The sequence below is a fragment of the Dipodomys merriami genome, unplaced genomic scaffold (genome assembly GCF_024711535.1).
Source record: "Dipodomys merriami isolate MVZ:Mamm:240054 unplaced genomic scaffold, mDipMer1.0.p SCAF_680, whole genome shotgun sequence".
NCBI classification, from domain to species: domain Eukaryota; kingdom Metazoa; phylum Chordata; class Mammalia; order Rodentia; family Heteromyidae; genus Dipodomys; species Dipodomys merriami.
Genome location: NW_027206269.1, coordinates 450,300 through 469,764, shown reverse-complemented (window position 1 = coordinate 469,764; position 19,465 = coordinate 450,300). Strand labels below are relative to the sequence as shown.

General features: G+C 49.5%; 1 protein-coding gene across 2 annotated transcripts; it reads right to left on the bottom strand.

Moving 5' to 3' along the window:
- Nucleotides 1–517: 517 nt before the first annotated feature.
- On the bottom strand, nucleotides 518–19,318 carry LOC138816081 (cell death-inducing p53-target protein 1). 2 transcript variants are annotated; one of them, XM_070005638.1, is made up of 6 exons: nucleotides 19,187–19,318; nucleotides 3,915–3,993; nucleotides 3,361–3,469; nucleotides 2,812–2,967; nucleotides 1,933–2,206; nucleotides 518–1,839 (listed from the first exon to the last, which is right to left on the bottom strand). In XM_070005638.1, exons 3-6 carry the CDS (start codon nucleotides 3,443–3,445, stop codon nucleotides 1,728–1,730), a joined length of 627 nt encoding a protein of 208 aa, XP_069861739.1. In that variant the 5' UTR covers nucleotides 3,446–3,469; nucleotides 3,915–3,993; nucleotides 19,187–19,318; the 3' UTR covers nucleotides 518–1,727. The 2 variants fall into 2 exon arrangements, with proteins under 2 accessions (XP_069861739.1, XP_069861740.1); XM_070005639.1 differs by lacking the exon at nucleotides 19,187–19,318 and adding an exon at nucleotides 18,778–18,929.
- Between the last annotated feature and the right edge of the window lie 147 nt (nucleotides 19,319–19,465).

Genomic DNA, 19,465 nt, shown 5'->3' with positions numbered 1-19,465 from the left:
TTACTTTTAAAAGTTTTATTTGAAAATAGGTTGTGAAATGGTGGGAAAACTATAGAAACTGAATCTATCACATTCACAGCTTTGAACTTGGGTGCCCGAGACTGTACTCCATTACTTTCAGACCATAAGCCTTGGCTCAGTGGCTCTATCCTGCTAAAGGACCAAGAGCAACATCTACAAGGTAGAAGGAAGGCAAGCCAAAACTTGGAGGGAAAGGGGTCTCCAGTTTATAGATCCTTTGAGGCAAATTCCAAGGAGCACAGATGGCTAGAACCAGTATCAGAAAGAGTAAGGTGACTTTACAGCTAGTGCTGAAAGCACTACTGTGCTGGCTAGTCACTGCGGGATTCCCTGGGATTTGTCTATATCTGACTCTGATTTGCCATAATTAGGTCCTTAAATATTAATATTGTCTCCCAGGTAGTTGGGCTCAAGCCCTGCCTGAATTAAGACTACTATAGCCCCACCCTCTCTTCCCCAGAAAGAAGGAAGCCAGGCAAGAGAGCAGAGGCCCAGGCCAGGGGAGTGAAAGGGCCATTTTAATGAGGAACTACAAACTGAGACCAGGCCACAATTCACAGTGACAAGAGGCCATGCAGTGGCAGTGCGAGACCAGGAGAGGGACAGCAACAGGATATAGCATCCACATACCAACCATTCGGAAAGTAAAGACAGGTCTGGGCTTGCACCCCAACAGGGCTGGTGTCCACCAGAGTAAGTACCCCTACTACTCAGCTGCTCCTTCCTGGTCCCCAGTCCAGTGCAGGGGCCAGCACAGCAACAGCGGCAGCCACAAGCAAAGGAGGGCCCAGTGCTTTCTGGAAGTGAGCCAATGGAGAGGGCGTTGCATATCCCAGTGAACCTGCCATCTGTCCCAGTTGGGACATAGCAGCCACCAGAGGTCACACCCACACACAGAGAGGACAGAGGGTAAACAGGAGACACTAGGCTCATAGTATTCCTTCTGGCCCCAGAAAATACAGGGGTTCACAAGTGTGGCCAGAAAGGGAGTCTGTATACCACCTTGAAAGCTGCAAGGGGCAAGGGAGAGTCCTTCTTGGCTACCAGGGCTATGATTTGCCTACCATCCTTTCTACCTTACACCAGGCAGCTTTTGGGCACTTGGACAAGGGGTTAGAGATCCTGGGTTTCCATACCTGAGAGTTCTGAGGGCCAGAGTTGGCTGTCACTATTTCTGTTGTCTTGCCTGTAGTACCCCAGAGGGACAACGTCCCGTAACAAACCCAGGCCTCAAGACCCTGTCCTGCTTGGGTCCACTCAGCTCTGGCAACGCCCATTCTAGGCCCAACATATCAGAAACTGTGGCTCCAGGCACAGCCCTCAGACTGGGACCCACTACTGCTTGAGTTGCTTTTGGTCCCAGGGAAAGCCAGGACCAAGACTGGACCTTGGACGGAAATGGAGGACTAAAGACCCCTGTAGGAGAACTTTCCCAGATTATCTTCTAGATCAGAAATGCCAAACAACCAGCAATGCACAAGTTCAGTGCGACCCCTCTGCCACCTACTGGCCTTTGGCCTTTAAATCCAACATTTTTTGTTGGAAGAGTCAGATGCTCAGGGTAGGGCAGGGTGAGGACAGGATTTCTGGGGATGGTGGCACCGCTTCCAAACCCAGGGTATGGGAGTAGGGAAGCGACCACTGAGCATGGGGAGCAAAGCACGGGGGGCCAGACTGATAGGTGGGGGAGTCCGAGCCTTGCTCCGTTAGCACAAGCGCTTGTATGTGTAGATGTAGGCTTTGCAGCTGGGGCATGTGTGTGTCACATCCTTGAAGTCATTGATGAGGCAAGGGATCAAGCAGCAGCCCAGATCACACCTGAATCAAGAGACAGGGAGAGACAGGTTAAGGCCTGAAGAGAAGAGGCAGAGGTGCCTTGCTAGCCCTATTGTGCCAGTACCCCATACCTACCCCATGAAGCAGCAGAAGAAACCCAGCACAAAGTTCATCAGGCCGATCTCATAGGAGATCTTGGTGGTGATGGCCTGCTGGCAGTGAGGACACACCGTCTGTACCGGTGCACCTTCAAAAATCTCTCCTTGTAGGACTGTCACCGTGGTGGCCGCCCCTGAAGGGACCAAAACGGTGGCCGTGTGGCCCCCGGGACCTGGGTAGGGCCCTGGTGGGTATGGTCCTGGTGGGTAGTAGCCCATGGGTGGATGAGGTCCTGGAGGAGGGTAGAAACCTATAACAGCATAGAATATAGGGCAGACAGAGGTCATTGGTTAGTTGTATGTCTCGTGAGATGAGCAGAAAGCCCAGTGGCCCAGCACTTAGTACAAAGCCCCCTAGAGGGCTACAGAGTAGCAGTAGGAGGAGGTGGTTTTGTGGCTAGGGTCCTGAATTGATGTGGCCATCATATTTGTCCAATCTTTCCTAGTTTCTACTCCATGGGACCAAGATAAATATGGCAGAGCCAGGAATGCAGCACTCTTTTTCCTTTGCTCTCGTGTATGGCAAGAAAGGACTGGGTCGCCAGGCCTGCAAGGATGGAAATTTCCTTGTCCTACCTCCACCCCACTCCTGGATAGAGCTCCTCTGTGTCAGGACCAGCCCAATCTGAGTGGTAGTGCCAGAGAGCTGCTGGTAAGGAGAGGTCAGACCTCCACTGAGGCTCAAGTCCTTGGCAAGAAGACTACATGAACACCCACTGTGATTGAGGAACTTGCCCTGAGCCAGAGTCCAGGTGTCTGTGCCATCCCTTGTCCACAGTTTATGACCAGTAACTGCCCACAGTGAAGGTTGGATAGTATCTGCCACAGTGATCTCCTTGTGTCCCTTCCAACTCACCTGGAGGCATGTAGGTGCCATCTGAACCCACATGGGGGGGGATGAAACCAGGCTGGGACATTGGGTGGCCTGGTGGCTCATAGGGTGGCGGACCAATGTCTGCAGGAGGCAGTGGCATGCCTGGTGGGGGCTGCATCACAGCTGGGGAGGTGCGGCCTGGATAGAAAAGGCAAGAATTAAGAAGCAGCCGGGCATCACACCTGTAATCCTAGCTACTCAGGAGGCTGAGATCTGAGGATCGCGGTTCAAACCCAGCCCCGGCAGGAGAGACTGTGAGACTCCTATCTCCAATAACCACCAGAAAAACCAGAAGTGGCGCTGTAGCTCAAGTGGTAGAGCGCTCGCCTTGAGCTGAAGAGCTGAGGGACAGCGCCCAGGCACAGAGTTCAAACCCCACGGCTGACCAAAAAAAAAAAAAAAAGAAGCAAATCTGGGCCCAACATATGCCGGGATAGACATCACTGCTTTAGGACATGGAGTGATTTTGGAGCAAAATAACCTCATTGTTAACAGTGAACAACACATCTGGAGAAGAGAGGGTTACCCTACCTGGGGTACGTGGAGCTCCACTTTTCTCCTCCAGAAGGGGGGCTGTAGGGCCCCCAGGATAAGGAGGGGGTGGTTCATTAGACATCTTCTCTTCACTGATGCTCCTGGACTGGAGAGAAAACACAGACATGAACTGCTGAGTTCTCTGGACTCTGGTTACCACCCGAAGTGTAAGCCCAAGTAACAGGCCTCCTTGGCTCGTCCTCCTGCAGGCAGGGGTCTCTTGCCTTGGGCTCAGGTACATGAAATCTCTAAGATGGGATGGGAAGGGCTAGTAGGCTGAGAAAGCTGTCTTTTGGAGTGTGACCAGTGGACTGACTCTGGCACTGGGGATGCCCCCACCGTTCCCAACACCTGCGTTCTTTGGAAGCTGGAGGTGGTCCTGGGAACAGGAGCCATTGAAGTAAACCGATAGACCTGACGTTCTAAGAACCTGACCGAAGGCTCCACCAAGGACAGTTTGGCACCTCCAACATTTTAGGACACACCCACAAGGGGCCACCTCTACGAAGGGCTGTGGCAGCTAGGGAAAAGGGTGACAGCAGACTTCATACCTCTCAGATCCTGCTGCTCAGAGAATGGAGGCAAGTGAAGGTCTTGCAGCTGATGGCTGGGACAAACGGCTCTGGGGAGCTGTTTCAAGGTGATCAGAAGGAATACTGTCAGTCAGGCCACCCTCAGGCTGAACTACTCCACTCTCCCACCCTGCCTCACAGTTCCACTTTCTCCCCAGAGTGCCCTCCTCTTCCCAAGAGATACACTTCCCATCTATGAAGGAATGCAAAAGAATCCAGCTATGGTTCTTGTTTGTTGAGAGTGGGAAGAGGAAGAGAGAGTTAGTGGAGTCCGTTCTTCACCACATTCCCTGAGCACCTACTATTAGGAATGAGGAAGAGTAGCCTGGGTCCTCTGGCCCTCCTCCATACATGGCATCATAAGAGTAGCCATTAACAACATTCTCACTGGGACTACTCTCTGCAAGTAATAGTATGATCTAGAAAACAACTCGGCAGTATAGCACACAGAATTGTATGTGTAGCTTTTCAAATAGAGCCCAGCATAGACTTGTTACAGTCCAACCACATGGGACAGAGACACTAAATAATTCTTCCAGACATAAGGAAGCATGGGGTTCATAAACTTAAATTTAACCAATCAGCAGGACCAGAGGGACCAAGCCCAAACTTTGGGCTCAACTGACAGTTTGAGAAATGGAAGGAAAAAGATCAGAGCTAAAACTATCAAACTTGTGACCCTTCTGATGCTTCAGCCTACCTAGTGCTGGGATGGAGGAATGTGTCAATGCATATAATAGGTATTTGGAATAAGCATTTGTTGAAAGATAAACAATAGTTGGGCACAATGGCTCGTTTGTTATCCAAGTCAATAGGAAGCAGAGATGGGATCAAGGGCAGCCCAGGAATAAAAGTTTGTGGAATTCCAAATTAACCAATGGCTGAGTACAGTGGCACATGCCTATCATCCCAAATCATCCCAAACTCCTGGGGAAGCACAAAGGCAGTGGTGCCTGTCTGACATCCCAGAACAAGGAGAGGTGGCTCAAACTCAGTACCACAAAATATATGCAAATACAAGTCAAAACCTGAGCAGCTCAGCGGAAGAACACTTGCTAGCGTACATCCACACCATACACGCTGCTGTAGAGGAGGCAGCCCTTGTGGGCTCAATGTGCATTTCCCTTACAGCTGCCTGCCATACACTAGTGGCTCCTTCAGCCCTCCATATCCACACCTGTCCTCTAAGTGCAGCACAAAGTGGGACACATTCCTTCAGTGCAGAGGACAGAATGGACAGTGGCTCATGACAATTCTCAGAACTCAAACACCAACAGCCTGTGTGCCTTCCAACTCAGACCTCAGAGCTCATCACAGGCAGACTTGACCCACAAGCCTTCAGGCAAAGGCAGTGGAGGAAATGAGAAGAAAGCAAGGTGTAGCCACAAGAATTCCATTGCAGACACTGGTCTGGGGTGTTCTTGAAAGTCAGACTGTCCTGAGTAAGGACCCAGGGAAGAAACAGTTCTGCATTCTGAGTCAGGTGATGGGGGTTCAGGAGTGCTGAGCCCTCCACAGCCTCAGTGCAGCCTGTGGATAGCATGTGCTATCTGCATGTCACAGAGAAGGCAAACAAGCTCCTGATGTCCCCAGGGGCTGCACAGTCTCACTGTCACCTCAGGTGTTTTGAAGGATTTATTCTGAGCCTTAAACTACCTTTACCCATTTCTAGGTACAACACTGAGGATGTTGGGAGTGCCATACATCCCTGGCTAAAGCTGTGTGTCTGCTGCTCAGACCTGAGCAATGGCCCCTGCTGCAGAAGCCATTTGCTCTTAGGGAGCAGAGATGCTTTCCATAGCTGAATTATGAGCAGAAAAGGAGCCAGAAATGTGTGCAGGGGTAAGGTGCTTGTGTTCCTGAGGGTATCATCACAGGGCTTTACAGATCAAACTGGCAAGATGCTCAGTGTCCCACTGTTGCATTTTTCAGGTGCAGGCTCAGCCAGCAAGGAATGATTTGGGCCTTTGTTAGTACAAGGAGGGCAACATGGTGGGTAGCTGATGTGTTAGGAGGCTCCAGATTGTGATGGAAGGACAGAACATGTGCAGCAGGCACTGTGGAAACTCTGACACACACAAACCTGCAGCATCCCTGAGTTGTGAGAATTCTTACCAATGAGGGCATCAAAAAGAAAACCCTTAGAGCTTCAGCAAGACACAGGAGAGTTGGGGCAGACTCAGGGGTCTCGGATGGAAGGAGTGTTCCGAAGAAGGGCTGGTCACCCTTTACCAACATAGCCTAGCAATTGCCATACCTTTCTGCAGGAAGTTACTCATGCAACCCGGGAAGATGGAGCCTTGCCTCCAGCTGCCTGTGCCCATGACCCACCACAGCCACCTTCCCACTGCTCCCAGCAACCCAACTCTTTCTGCAAAGCCACCCTCGTATCCCACAACCCAGCCTACTGAGCAATGTCTAAATCCTACATGGCATCTGCTTCTCAGCACCAGGTGGGTGGGGTGGAGTGTGATCAGTACAGGCTGTACCCTAAAATGCAAACGTTTGCTCTGAACCCCAGGGTTGACCCCAGCCTGGCCCCCGCTCATTCAGGCCCACTGTAAGGTGCACTCTTTCCCTTCACTCAAGGCCCTGTGCAGAGCTGTCTGCACGCCAAACCTCACAGACACATAGAAGCTACCCCTTCTTCTGTGAGCTGCCAGCTGGAAACTTTCCCAAGAGTGATGATGGAAGTGGTATTGAGATGCCTGCAGGGGCGTTTATATTTTAGGGCCATGTGGAATGTGACTCAGCTCCAAGGAAACAGTCTTCTAACATAGAATCAGCGTAGCACCAAACTCAGGACCCCATTTCTGTCTCCCACTTGGGAGAAGGCTGACTTCATGTCAGACTGTGAGAATGGACAGAACAGGGAGATCTGGAGTCAGATCAATGTTTCCCTTCTAGGCCAGGGTCTTGTGCAGGTCAGAACCCTCACTTTCCTGTATGAACTGAACTAGGCCACCTGCCCCTCACGCCAGGCCCCAGTGAGGTGGTGAAGAACTGACTACGGAGACAAAGACCTTCTGGAATCATGGTATGATGGACTTACAACTTTGTAAAAAAGCTCTGAACTGTACTTAACGATGGGGATACATCCTGAGAAACAGGTGATTCCATGTTGTGCAAACTACAACAGCTACATTGCTAAATGATAAATCCTATTGGAACCCCTGTCGTATAAGCAGTCCACCTAAGGCCAGAATGTCATGTTGCACTTTAACTGTATCATGGCATGACTGTACTTGGAAAAGAATATAATTCCAGAGCAAGTCAGGGAAGGGGAGCTTTAACTAGACTGGGGGTCAGGGGTTCCACTCCTGCTGCTGAGTTCAGCTACTCTCTTCAGGTCTACTGCTTCCCAGACAGGAGTTCCAAGTGCAAGGCTTTGGAGCCCTGGGGACTGTTCCTGGCCTTCTGCTCTGTTTAAGCCTATTCATTACTCCTTGCTGAAAGCAATGCAATTGATCCAAGGCCAATGCCAAGCCAACAGGCAGCAGCCTGTGGCAGGCCCAGCAGTATGCCTACTGCAGCTGCAAGTCCCCTGGAGGAGGCAGGTCTCAATACCTCTTGGCTACAGCCAGGGTCTGCAGGGTCTGAAGTCATCCTACATACTGAGGATACCAGCCATACATCCATGGTCTCTTCTATCCCTGTAGGCCTGTCAGCCGACACATTGCCACGCCCTTGTGGAAGAAAGCCCAGGAGAGAGGGGCACTTTGAAGCTTTCGGCCTACTGGGACATTGAGCATGGCCAGCTTTGCACATAAGCTGGCTCTCTTGAGACTGAGGATTTCACCAGGTGGTGAGGCAGAGGTGACAGAGAGGACAGGGTCCAAAGGGACCTTCTGGCATTACTTCCTCAAGGGTCTACTAGAGGCATGTTGTCAAATTTTGGTGGGAAGACTCCATTGCATTTGATTATTAAGGACCTCAAATAAGTTATGGTTTTGTAGGTTACATCTTTAAAGACCACAAGTGAGGAGCCAGGTGATCCTGGCAACATGTGTAGAAGTAGCAGGCTTGCTTTGTTCAAGACACTGCTGAACTCAAGTCTGTGTCACTGCTTTGTGTCACTTGTTTTTTGGGAGCGGTTACGGGGTTGACCCCAGGACCTCAAACACAACAAGCCAACACTTTACTACTAGCTGCATCCCACCGCATCAGGTTTTTTTGTTTTTGTTTTTGTTTTGCCAGTCCCTGAGCTCCTCTATGCTCAAGGCTAGTGCTCTACCACTTGAGCCACTGCGCCACTTTCTGGTGGTTTATTGGAGATAAGAGTTTTCACAGCCTTTCCTGCCCGGGCTGGCTTTGAACCATGGCTGGCTTTGAACTGTGATCCTTAGATCTCAGCCTCCTGAGTAGCTAAGATTACAGACATAAGCCACTGGCACCCAGCTCCATTTCCAGCTTTTTCTGAGTAGTTTATTGGAGAGAAGTCTCACGGACTTCCTTGCCTGGGCTGGCTTCAAACCACGATCTTCAGATCTCAGCCTCCTGAGTAGCTAGGATTACAGGTATGAGCCACTGGTGTCCAGCTTTTTTCTTTTTAAAAGCTCTATGTAGAAAAAAGCAACAAAAAGCAGCTAATTCAGCCAACAAATGAAAACAACCCTGTATGTCTTTTGCCTCTAGACAACTATGGAACTGTATGAAAGGATTGTATACCTTACAATCACAACAGAATGCTAAGCCACTGTGTTAAGCACCAGTGGCTCATGCTTGTGATCCTAGCTACTTGGGAGAATAAGAATGGGAAGGTCATGGTTCAAGGACAGTCTGACCAGAAAAGTTCACCAGACTCATCTGAAGGGAAAAAGCTGGGCATAGTAACACATTCCTGTCATCCCAGGTGGATTGTAAACCAGTCAGGTAGGTGAGTGAGCAGTAAAAGAGACCCTACCTCAAAAATAAGGCACAAACAAGGCCAGCAGAGTTGGCTCATTGGTAGAGCAAACTTACTTAGCAAGTGTGAAGCCCCAATTTCAAACTTCAGTACTGCCAAACAATAACAACACAAAAAGCCACTGATACTCATCCATTAAGACTCAGGAGGCTGAAATCTGAGGATAACAGTTCAAAGCCAGCCCCAGCAGGAATGTCCATGAGACTCTTATCTCAATAAACCACCAGAAAACTGGAAGTGGCGCTGTGGTTCAAGTGGTAGAGTGCTAGCCTTGAGCTGAAGAACTGAGGAACAGCACCCAGGTCCCGAGTTCAAGCCCCATGACTGACCAAAAAAAAAAGAAGTTAATGTTTACTGCCTATGTGGCACTGAATTGTGTGTATAGTGGTCAAGACCAGCTCAAGTTCCAGCAGATTCTCTCTGATTCTGTACCATTATTTAAATGCAGCACAATGCAAAAAAGGCAAGATAACCAATACTGTTATTTCCTGACAGGTCTCAGGGTTTCCTGAGACCACAGATCCCATTTTGAGAGCCTCTGTGCTGGAGAAACCCCACTGCACTGAAGGTCCCCACTGGGGACCCAAGTGTGTTGTTTTACCTGGGCTGTACTCTGGAGAGGTACCTGCTGCCATGGGAACAGCAGTCATGACATGCACTCTGCATCAACCACACCAGATCCAGCACTATACCCTGTGTGAGAAATGAAACTCAAATCTCATTTGCTGACCTCTCATGGTAGAAGCAAGGTTTAGTGGTAGAGTGCTTGCCTAGCATGCATGAAGCCCTGGGTTCAATCCCTCAGTACCACATAAACAAAAATAAATAAAACGAAAGTGTAACAGCTGGGTGCGGTGGCAAACACTTATAACCCAGCATTCAGAAAGCTGAGCCAGGAAGGTTGTGAGTTTGAAGGCTGAGCTACATAGACCATCACAAACTTCAAAATTCAAAAAGTACAAAACAAGCAGCACAGAAGGGTAGCCTAGCACCCAAGAGAACTGAATAAAGGCAACCTACTGTTACCACTGAGCACCAACAGGCATCAATGCCTCTGTCCTTAGGGGTCTGATTCCTAGCAGTGGGGGATCCTGGTGCCCATGTACCACCAGCATCAACCTCAAGATAAGCAACTCAGTTCCTGCGTTCCTTCTTAGCAGAGCAGAGGCTGTGCCTCTGTTCTTGGGACATCTGTGTACAAAGGCAGGACAGTAACCCCGCAAAGGCCAGTTCTTTTTTTTTTTTTTTTTTTTTTGTCGGTCGTGGGGCTTGAACTCTGGGCCTGGACGTTGTCCCTCAGCTCTTCAGCTCAAGGCGAGCGCTCTACCACTTGAGCTACAGCGCCACTTCCGAAAGGCCAGTTCTTTAGTGGACTTCCCTTTGAGCATGCTGGGGCCTCCGTGGATATCCTCAGTTCAGCAACACCCTGGAATGCCCTCCACCCAGGGTGGCTGGGCACAGCTGCTGCACAGCTGTGTTCTAAGGCCTAGTTGGTTGCCACTGTCCCTCCCTAGAGGAACTCCCCTCATGGCAGCCCTGGCGCCAGCAAGACTGAGGGGCTCTTGTCCCCAGAAGGCAGGTCCCAGGCCCCAGGCCTCTGGCCAGGAGCAGGGTGTTCTGCCTTGCTGGGGAAAACTGCCTCACCCACAGCCTCCCATCTGCAGACACAGGCCATGCTGCTGAGATGTGGGGAAAGGCACTCAGGGACAAGCCCCTTGATGACCCTCATTTAGGGTGGAGTGGGGCAGGGAAAGTGTGTCTTCTCGGAACCTGGAACATGGATTGGAAGCATCACTTCAACAGGCACTCAGCCTTCCTTGTCCTGAAGTCAAACCCAGTCAGAGAGGACCGGCAAAGGTCACCTGACTGAGGGCAGGTAGGCCAATCCCCATGGATAACTTGATAAAATGGAGAAAAAAGTCTCTGAGCTTGCCCAATGCCATCACTGGAGACATGGCCCCAGGCTTCCTACTTCTTATCCAGTGCCCTCCTTAAGCTGTCTAGCTGTTGTGCTTAGGAGCTTGTTTCTGCATGCTCAGCTACCAATGCAGAAAACTCCTTCAGGAATTACAAACAGGGAGGGGAAATGAGGAACATGGTGACTATAGCTGCACTTATGCTAGCCAAAGAAGTCACCAGCACCTGGTTCCAGACACAAGACATGGTAACTGAGAACCAACTAATTTCAGAAACATCACTTACGTTATCAAAATGGAGCCCTGGAAAAATCTTTCACTGCACTTAGCTGACACAAAATGGTTTTCGGTTAACTTCTAACTAGTCTGCCAGAAGATTAAAACATACCATCCTGAACTACAAAAACTGGTAAGGCCCTTCCTTGCCATCAGACTGTGTTGTTACAACAGCCATGGACACCAAGTGGAACAGTCTTAACTGCACCACAAACACCTCCAGGTTCTGAGACTCCAGGAAGAGGGGCTTGTGCCAGGACTTGCTTAAGTCTCCCCATTCCACAAGAAGAAGCAACCTTTGGCTCCTTTCTCCTTCACATACTTCAGAGTCACCATGTTTTGGCCTCCTCCCAACTTGCTCTCAGAACAGTGAGGTGATCTTGTCTTAGATTTCTCATGCAACAGATCACTCCATTATCATTATTATTATTTTGTCTGTCCTAGGGCTTGAACTCAGGATCTGGGGGTTGTCCCTGAGCTTTTTTGCTCAAGGCTAACACTCTACCACTTAAGCCACAGCTCCACTTCTGGATTTTTGTGTTTAATTGGAGATAAAGAGTCTGCCAGGGCTGGCTTTGAACCATGATCCTCAAATCTCAGCCTCCGTAGCTAAGATTATAGGCGTGAGCTAGGTGAAGACCATGAGCTGCCTTAACCTATGTCATTTTGTAAAGGTGACCAGAGGTCATAGGTGGAACTGATAATACAAGGCAAATTAGCAACTTCTTGGTAAAACTTCCCAATGGCACTCTTTCAGGCTTTTAAAGCAGCCTTTTCAAGAGTGTTAAAAGCACTCAGTGGCCTGGGAAGGTGGCTCAGTGGTAGAGTATTTGCCTTGCATGCACGAGGCCCTGGGTTTGATTCCTCAGCACCACATAAGCAGAAAAGGCTGAAGTGGCGCTGTGGCTCAGGTGGTAGAGCGCTAGCCTTGAGCTGAAGAGCTGAGGCCAGGCCCCACAACCAACCAAAAACAAACAAAAAAAAAAGCACATAGCAAGCTTCACTGCAGGGCCAGACAGAAGTCCTGAGAATATGCCCAGTCCTGGGGCAAAGAAGCCATCAGGAGCTCAGCCAGCCTGCACCTATAGTGCTCTATAGAGCACTATCAGGGCACAAATGTCAGCAAAGGTGCACTGGGAAAATGGCAATGAAAGTGCTCTAAGATCTACAAGTGAGAAGCAACTGAAACTAGAACTTTCTTTACATTATGTGAAATAGTATATGGAAGTTTAACAAAATTCCTATTGCTTGAAGTTCACAACAGACCCTAAGAGTTCACTCACACAAGTTGGGACAAGAGAACTCCCTGGGAAATGGGAGTGTGTATCATATTTGGCCTTGTCACATTTGACCATGAATAAATTCCTTTATGACTCAGACCTCTAAAGGCAACCTTTCAGGAATGGAAAAGCCATCAGCAATGACAAGGTCTGAAATCTCTGCTGACACTCATGCAGGCATCTGGAGCTGTGGCTATCCCAACTACTCTGAGCAGCTGAGGAACAGACAGAGCTAAGTCTTCAGCTGTCCTGACATATCAGTGCTGTTCCATAGCACTGCCAGGCCTGTCTTGTGTCAGATTCTTCAGGTGTTGTTCAGAATACCTTTGAGTGCTTTGACCAGTGGAATCCCATGTTCTTAGCTTAACAAAGATTTCATGGTACCAAGAACAAAAAGCTGAAGTCGTGCTGCCCAGCCCCCAGCTTTTCCATGGTAAGAACAGGGCTGGGAGGGAAATGGGATGCAGAACGAAGCTGTCTCCATGGGGCCGCTGTTCCTCCATACCTCTCAAAGCTCACAGGTCAGTCAAGGACTTTAATGAGCAGTTGGACTTGGCGAGTTCTTTCCTTTACCATCCACTTTCAGAATAAACCCAAATGACTGTACTTGAATTCAATTCTGCACTCAAAACAGTATCTCTGAGTGAAAGAGGAGGCACAGAAGTGGAGTGACAAAGAGTGAACAAATGTAGCAATGGTACTCCCTGGACACTATGTTGAAAATGAACTATACAACTTGTGGGTGGGGACGGGAGGAAAAAACTGAGAGCGAGGGAAAGGGTAACGTTGTTCAAAAAGAAATGTACTCTTTACCTGAATTACGTAATTGTAACCCCTCTGCCTATCACCTTTATAATTATAATAAAAAAATAATAAATGGGTCAGGTGCCAGTGGCTCACGCCTGTAATTCTAGCTACTTAGGAGGCTGAGATCTGAGGATCTCGGTTCAAAGCCAGCCCAGGCAGAAAAGTCCATGAAACTCTTATCTCCAATAAACCACCAGAAAACCAGAAGTGGCGCTGTAGCTCAAGTGGTAGAGCGCTAACCTTGAGCTGAAGAGCTGAGGGACAGCACTCAGGCCCAGAGTTCAAGCCCCATGACCGACAAAAAAAGAAAGAAAGAAAGAATAAATAATAATAAATGGCTGGGAGTGTGGCTTAGTGGTAGAGTGCTTGCCTAGCATGCCTGAAGCCCTGGGTTTGATTCTTCAGTACCACATAAACAGAAAGAGCCAGAATTGGTGCTGTGCCTCAAGTGGTAGAGCGCTAGCCTTGAGCACAGAGAGGCTCAGAGACAGAGCCCCAGAATTGGCAAAATAATATTAATTAATTAATTAATTACTTTTGAAACAAGTATTCCCAGCACTTTAGGGAAGGATGGAGCACAAGTAGTTGTGTGCCTGGAGAATTGACCAGCTATTAGGGAGACAAGACAGCTGAAATGCAGACATAGCATCTGAGTTTATTCACCCAACGAATACTGAGCTCCCACTATGTGTCAGGCACTTTTCTAGGCAACCAAGGTGGGGACATCTGTCTTAATGGATGGGAGGAAGACCTGTAAAACAGAAATACAGAGCATGTCACACAGTGATGAGTGCTGCACAGCTGTGATTCTACCCTAAACACAGAACATTCCAGATCTAAAAGGGGCAAGGTGAGCCATGTGCAGAGATGAGGAGAAGGTCCAGGGAAAACATCTGAGCAGAGCTGGTGGCAAGGGAGCTTAGGGTACAAGATGGTGGGGTGAGGAGCTGGGTTAGGCCCTGTAGTAACTGGACACTCATTTTTACTAAGTGAACTAGGAGGCTTTGGGGGAATTTGGGAAACTGAAATTTGTCCTACTTTGTCCTGGAGCAGTGGACTAACGGATCCACCAAAGCCCTGGTATCAAATAAGCAGCTCCTGAAGGGAGGACCCCAAAGTACTTGGGTATCACCAGCGGCCATAGGTACAGTTCCTTTTTTGGTCATTTTGACAAGAACCTCTGAGAAAATGATCCGTGTAGCAACTCTCGAGGCCAAGCAAGTAAATGATACTAGCACATGAGTTGGATAGGAGCTGGGAGGAGTTTAAGGCCTACCTCCTGAGGGAATACTAGAATACCCGGGGAATATGAGCACTGAGAAGTGAACATTTGAGGCTTTCTCCCCTAGAACTGGCTAGGATTCATCAGGTTCAAGCATGAGCCAGTTTTACTCACAGAGCTATCATGTTACCCCTTTCCAAGTGAATACCGATTTGAAAAGTCAAGACACTTGACTGAAATCCACCCAACAATTCTGGAGACTCTACAAGATCACTCATCTCAATGTTCCTGTGCTCAGAGAGCTGCCCTCAGGGAAGCTAGGGCATGCTTGGGAAGAACTTACAAAAGATACCAGGGAAAATCAGCCAGAGCTCTAGCTGTGGGTCCATCCCGAAAGGAAGACAGGTAAGGAATTCCAGGCCCCAAAACAACACTGGTTACAGGAGGTGGATTTTGCCACAATACCAGGGGAATATGGACACCACAGCCTGGCTGGGGCTCCCTGAGGGCCTTATTTTCAGTTGGCTATACCCCGGTTACCAAATGGTGGTTGAAAGGGGTTCTGGACACTTCCCCCTTAAACCTTGACCAACTGATAAGTTCCCCTAAGTCCATAGTTCAAAACATGCTCCTACAATCTCAGCTCATCTGATGGGTCAAGGTTCAAGGGGAAAGTTCAGGTTCCAGGCCTACCACAATTCACTCCAGCCTTAGCATGCTGTACTTCACACTTCCCCAAGCCATCTGTACATTTGATGAATGCTTGAGATTATCCTCAGTGAATGGCTACGCTATTCCTAACCAACTGTTCAGTATCCTCAGCTCAGGCCAGAGCATAGCCATAGTTCTCACTGGCCCCTCCTGCAAATGCCTTTGTTTATGGCCAAAATCCAAAACAGGAAAAAATATCATTTCTTGAATTGTACCATCAGTGCCATGGAGATGTAATCACAGTGGGGCCAGGAAACCTGTTTCCTGCCTATTTCCCTGGTCTTCTCTTCCTTTAACCCCTAATGTTCAAGAGAGCTGGGTGGGCAGCCCTGCTCTGATGTGTGGAAACTTCATGGAAGACACCCTGTTGCTTCCCCAGCTGGAAGATTTGTACCACTGAGGATGACAGGTGAGAACCCACCAAGGAGGAGCAAAGAACAAACACATACAGAGAGCCCCACACTGAACAAAAATCTCATTTGTTCTATAGCCCCACTTGTAAAGCTGTTGTACTTTTCTTGTCAGCTGAACCTATGACACATTTCCATTTTGTGTTAGAATTCTCTTCAAAAGTCACCCAAGGCAACTCCTGTACCTTTCTTTACCTACTTCTACCTGTTGTGGCTTTTTTCTTCAGTAAGAAAAAACCCAGACACTGGAAACAGCTCTGAATCCAGACTGAATTAACATTTATTGAACACTAGTAGCAATCTAGTTTTCAGAACTCACTCACAAACCAGGGACACTGGAAAAGTAACAACAAATATTTTCTGTAAAGTGATCTAATATTGGCAAAAATGTGCTAACTGTTTTCACAGAAAGTACCAGAATATTACTGAATCGGACTCAAGTTCCTGGTTTAAGTAATCCTTCCACCTCAATTCTTGGGACTACAGGAGCATGTATGCCCCTGTGCCTGTTTGATGAACCTATTTGTCCTGTATTACATGGCTTCACATTGTTTTTACTTAATCTAATGTGAAGGAACCCTAATCTTTTCCACACTTATAGTGGATACAGGCCTGGGTGTTGTTCTTCACCTAGATGGGAACGAATGAGGCCAATGGCTTCAACTTCACAGGACTGGCCTCCATTAAGGTCTGCTGACTCTAACTCTAAGCAGTGCTGGTCCCAAGATCCCAGCGCTATCCCCAGAGCACTGCTGACTCAGAGTAGAAGAGGCAGAGTAGGGCCAGGGCTCAGAAGTTGGCCAGACAAGCCATCTCCTTTAGAGTAAAGGTCTATCCACCTCCCTTTCTGCCGCCCCCATCCCCGAATAGTATTTGGGAGAATCCAGACAGAGCACAGATGAGACAAGAAACCTTCCATCAGCACTGCCAACCTGGCTCTCTTCTCCTTCCACTCAGGGCCAGGTACTCTGCAGAACTTCCCCGGCATGCTGTCTTCCCACTAGATCATTGTCTACATACAGGGCAGAGATAATAGCATGCAATTCTATGACTTTAACTGACACATTTCTCAAACTGTCCTCTATGAGGAAAAATACATCCTTCTTGAATAGTGTTTCTGAAACAGACAAATTTCAATAGGGCCTGTCTCTTCTGTCTCAAATGAACTGGGTAAGAGAGGGATTCACATGTGACTATGGGACCAAATACTGGGGCCCAGGAACTCAAAGCCATGCCCTCTTGAGCTTGCCAAATGTGCTTCCCAACCCTGCTCCCGAGAGCTTAAAAAAACATCCACCAAACCAGGTAAGTTCACTTCAATTATTGTCAGCATGATCTGCTGGGGCAGCGTGGCCTCTGAGGCACATTACATTCTCTCCCTCTCAAAACAATCTTAGTCCCTGAAGTATTCACACATTCCATGGTTCTACTCTCAGGGTGATTCTAGAATGATGGATTTTAAGTCCTCCTAAGAGCACACTAAAGGTTTCTCCTGTTTCATCAGGCACATGCTAAGGAAATACCTCCAAATCTCTGGATCTTCAGGGCTGGGAGGCTTGTGTTGGTTAAAAAAAAAAAAGCAATAAGCAATCTGGGCAACAGTGGCTCATGCCCATAATCCTAACTACTCAGGAGGCCGAGATCTCACCATCAGGGTTTGAAGCCAGCCCAGACCTACAAATCTGAGAAAACTCATCTCTAATTAACCAGCAAAAAGCTGGAACTGAAGATGTGGTTCAAGTGGTAGAGTGAATGCCTTAGTGAAAAAAGCTAAGTGAGAGTGCAAGGACCTGTGTTCAAGCTTCAGTACTGAGGGGGGAAAAGCCAGAAGTGAAGGCATGGCTCAAGTGGTAAAGCACCAGCGATAAGAAGAAAAAAAAGACCGTGAGGTCCTGAGTTTAAGCCCCAGTACTGGCAAACACACACATACAAAAATAAATAAAAATTTTTAAAAAGCAACAAGATTCTAAGACTCTAATGATGTGCATGCTTAATTATTTGGAACTGAAATGTACTAACATGCTATCTAATGAAATGTACTAATGTGCTAATACTTTGGCATGTATAAACAATACTGGATATTTGATAAAGTACAATGAAACATTAACTGTGCGTACATTCTAGGCAGAGGTTGATATGCATCCAATGGAAAAATTCAACTTGTCTGTATTTTCAGATTTTTCCTAATTAAATGTGGAGTGGTTGGGTTTCCTGAAACGGCCAGTGATTAACAATACCTTTCCCATTAGGAGAACAGGGTAGTTGGGCACTGGTGGCTCACATCTGTAATCCTAACCCTTCAAGTTCAAAAGAGGGCGGGGTGCCATAGAGTAAGATGGATGAGGAAGAATGATAGAGAAGAAATTGAACAGAGTCCAATGTATGTACTTATAGATATATCACAACCAGTACGTGCTAATAAAAATGTTTTAAAGAAGAGGAGAGGGAGGGCAAGTAGAGCTGGCTGGCCTCTTCACCCCACCCAACTCTGGTCAGCCCCCAGGAAGAAGCAAAGTACCAAGGAGAGCGATCCCATTTGCCTATGCCCTGACTGTCCACATTCCGCCCCAGAGAACATATACAAAACGGTCATAATAAATACAAGGATGTGCCCCCCTGACAGGAGCCCTTGATCCTCAGCCCCAAGTGTACCGGGGAGTTATCTGAGGAGCGTATTAAATACAGATTCTTGTGCTGCACCCCCGTAAAGTACCCAGTAAGAACCTAGGAAGGGGGTGGAGGTGGACCCAGGAATCTTCTGTTAACAAGGACCCTAGTCGTTCTGACGCAGAAGATCCTGGGCCCATTACTCCATCTCTCTTGCCACCTGTTGAGAGGATCCAAGGAATCCACCTTCGTCAAGGTCCTGGGTGGCCGGCCGCCTCCCTAACCAGTTTGCTCGAGGGCCCCGCAGTGTCACGTCCACCAGTCCCGCACGCGCCGGCGAGCCCGGGGCGGGGGGGGGGGGGGAGCGCGGGGAGAGCTCCTCTGGGACCGCCAAGGTCACCCGCGGGGCTCGTCAGGGCTGCTCTGCTTGGAGACCCTCCTTCAGACCCCTGGCTCCCTCATCTTCCACGGAGAAATGGCCCAAGCTTCAAAAATCGTGGGAACCAGTGATCAGAGGGGGCCACGCCAGTAGCCAAGCCCTCGAGACTGGTAACCCCAAGGCTCCGGAAAAGCGGTCGCCGCAGCCCCGCGGCTGCAACTACCACCGAATACCACCCCCCCCACCCCCCGCCCTCAGGCCGCCCGGGGTCTCAGCACCCATCCCGAAGGAGACGAGCAGAGCCAAGCCGTCCCCACCCCCCTTTTACCTCCGAAGCCAAGCACCAAGGCTTGTCTGGGACGTGAAGACGGGTAGGGGGTCTTCCTACCCGACGACCAGTAAACCCCCTCCACCCGCAGGTTCTGCGGGGACGCCACCCCCGTGTGCCCAGCGGCCCCGGGGGACCAGCAGACCGCCTGCGCGCCCGGAGGCTCCTGGGACCTGTAGTCAAACTGTGCGCCCGAAGACTCCTGGGACTTGTAGTCCCGCCGCAAGCCCGGAGGCAGGGATCTAAGCGCCCGGCGTGCAACGCGGGGAAAGGGGCGGGACTTCGCGCCCCCAGGTCACTCGGGCCTGTGAGGAGTGAGGCCCAGCCCCCCGTTCAGGATGAGGGTGATGGACGTTAAGAGGCTGTTCCTGGGAGAGACGCCACCCCCGAACACGCCGAGGCGACTCACCGTCCCCGCCGCTTGTCAGCAGAGGAAACGCTGCGGCCGGAACGGCCGCCTCAGCAGTTGGTGATCGCACCCTGTCGGAGGAGGCCGGTAGGCTCCGGTGGCGTCTCGGTGAGGCGCTGGGCCTCGCGCGGCACGTGACCCTTCTCCGTGACGTCAGGGGGCGGGGCGTCTCGGGCGCGACCTGAGCACGTGGGAGGACCGGGAGCCTGTCAGTCAGCTGGGCCGAAGGTTGCGGCGTCCTGGGAACCGCGGGGCTGGCGTGCGTTCTCGGGCCCCGTC

Bases quoted from the DNA above. Each gene is read 5' to 3' on its own strand.
- LOC138816081 (XM_070005638.1), bottom strand. From the start codon at position 3,445: ATGTCTAATGAACCACCCCCTCCTTATCCTGGGGGCCCTACAGCCCCC. The intron at 2,968-3,360 runs GTAGGGTAACCC...TTTTCTATCCAG, and splicing joins TGGAGCTCCACGTACCCCAG to GCCGCACCTCCCCAGCTGTG. The intron at 2,207-2,811 runs GTGAGTTGGAAG...ATGCTGTTATAG, and splicing joins TGGCACCTACATGCCTCCAG to GTTTCTACCCTCCTCCAGGA.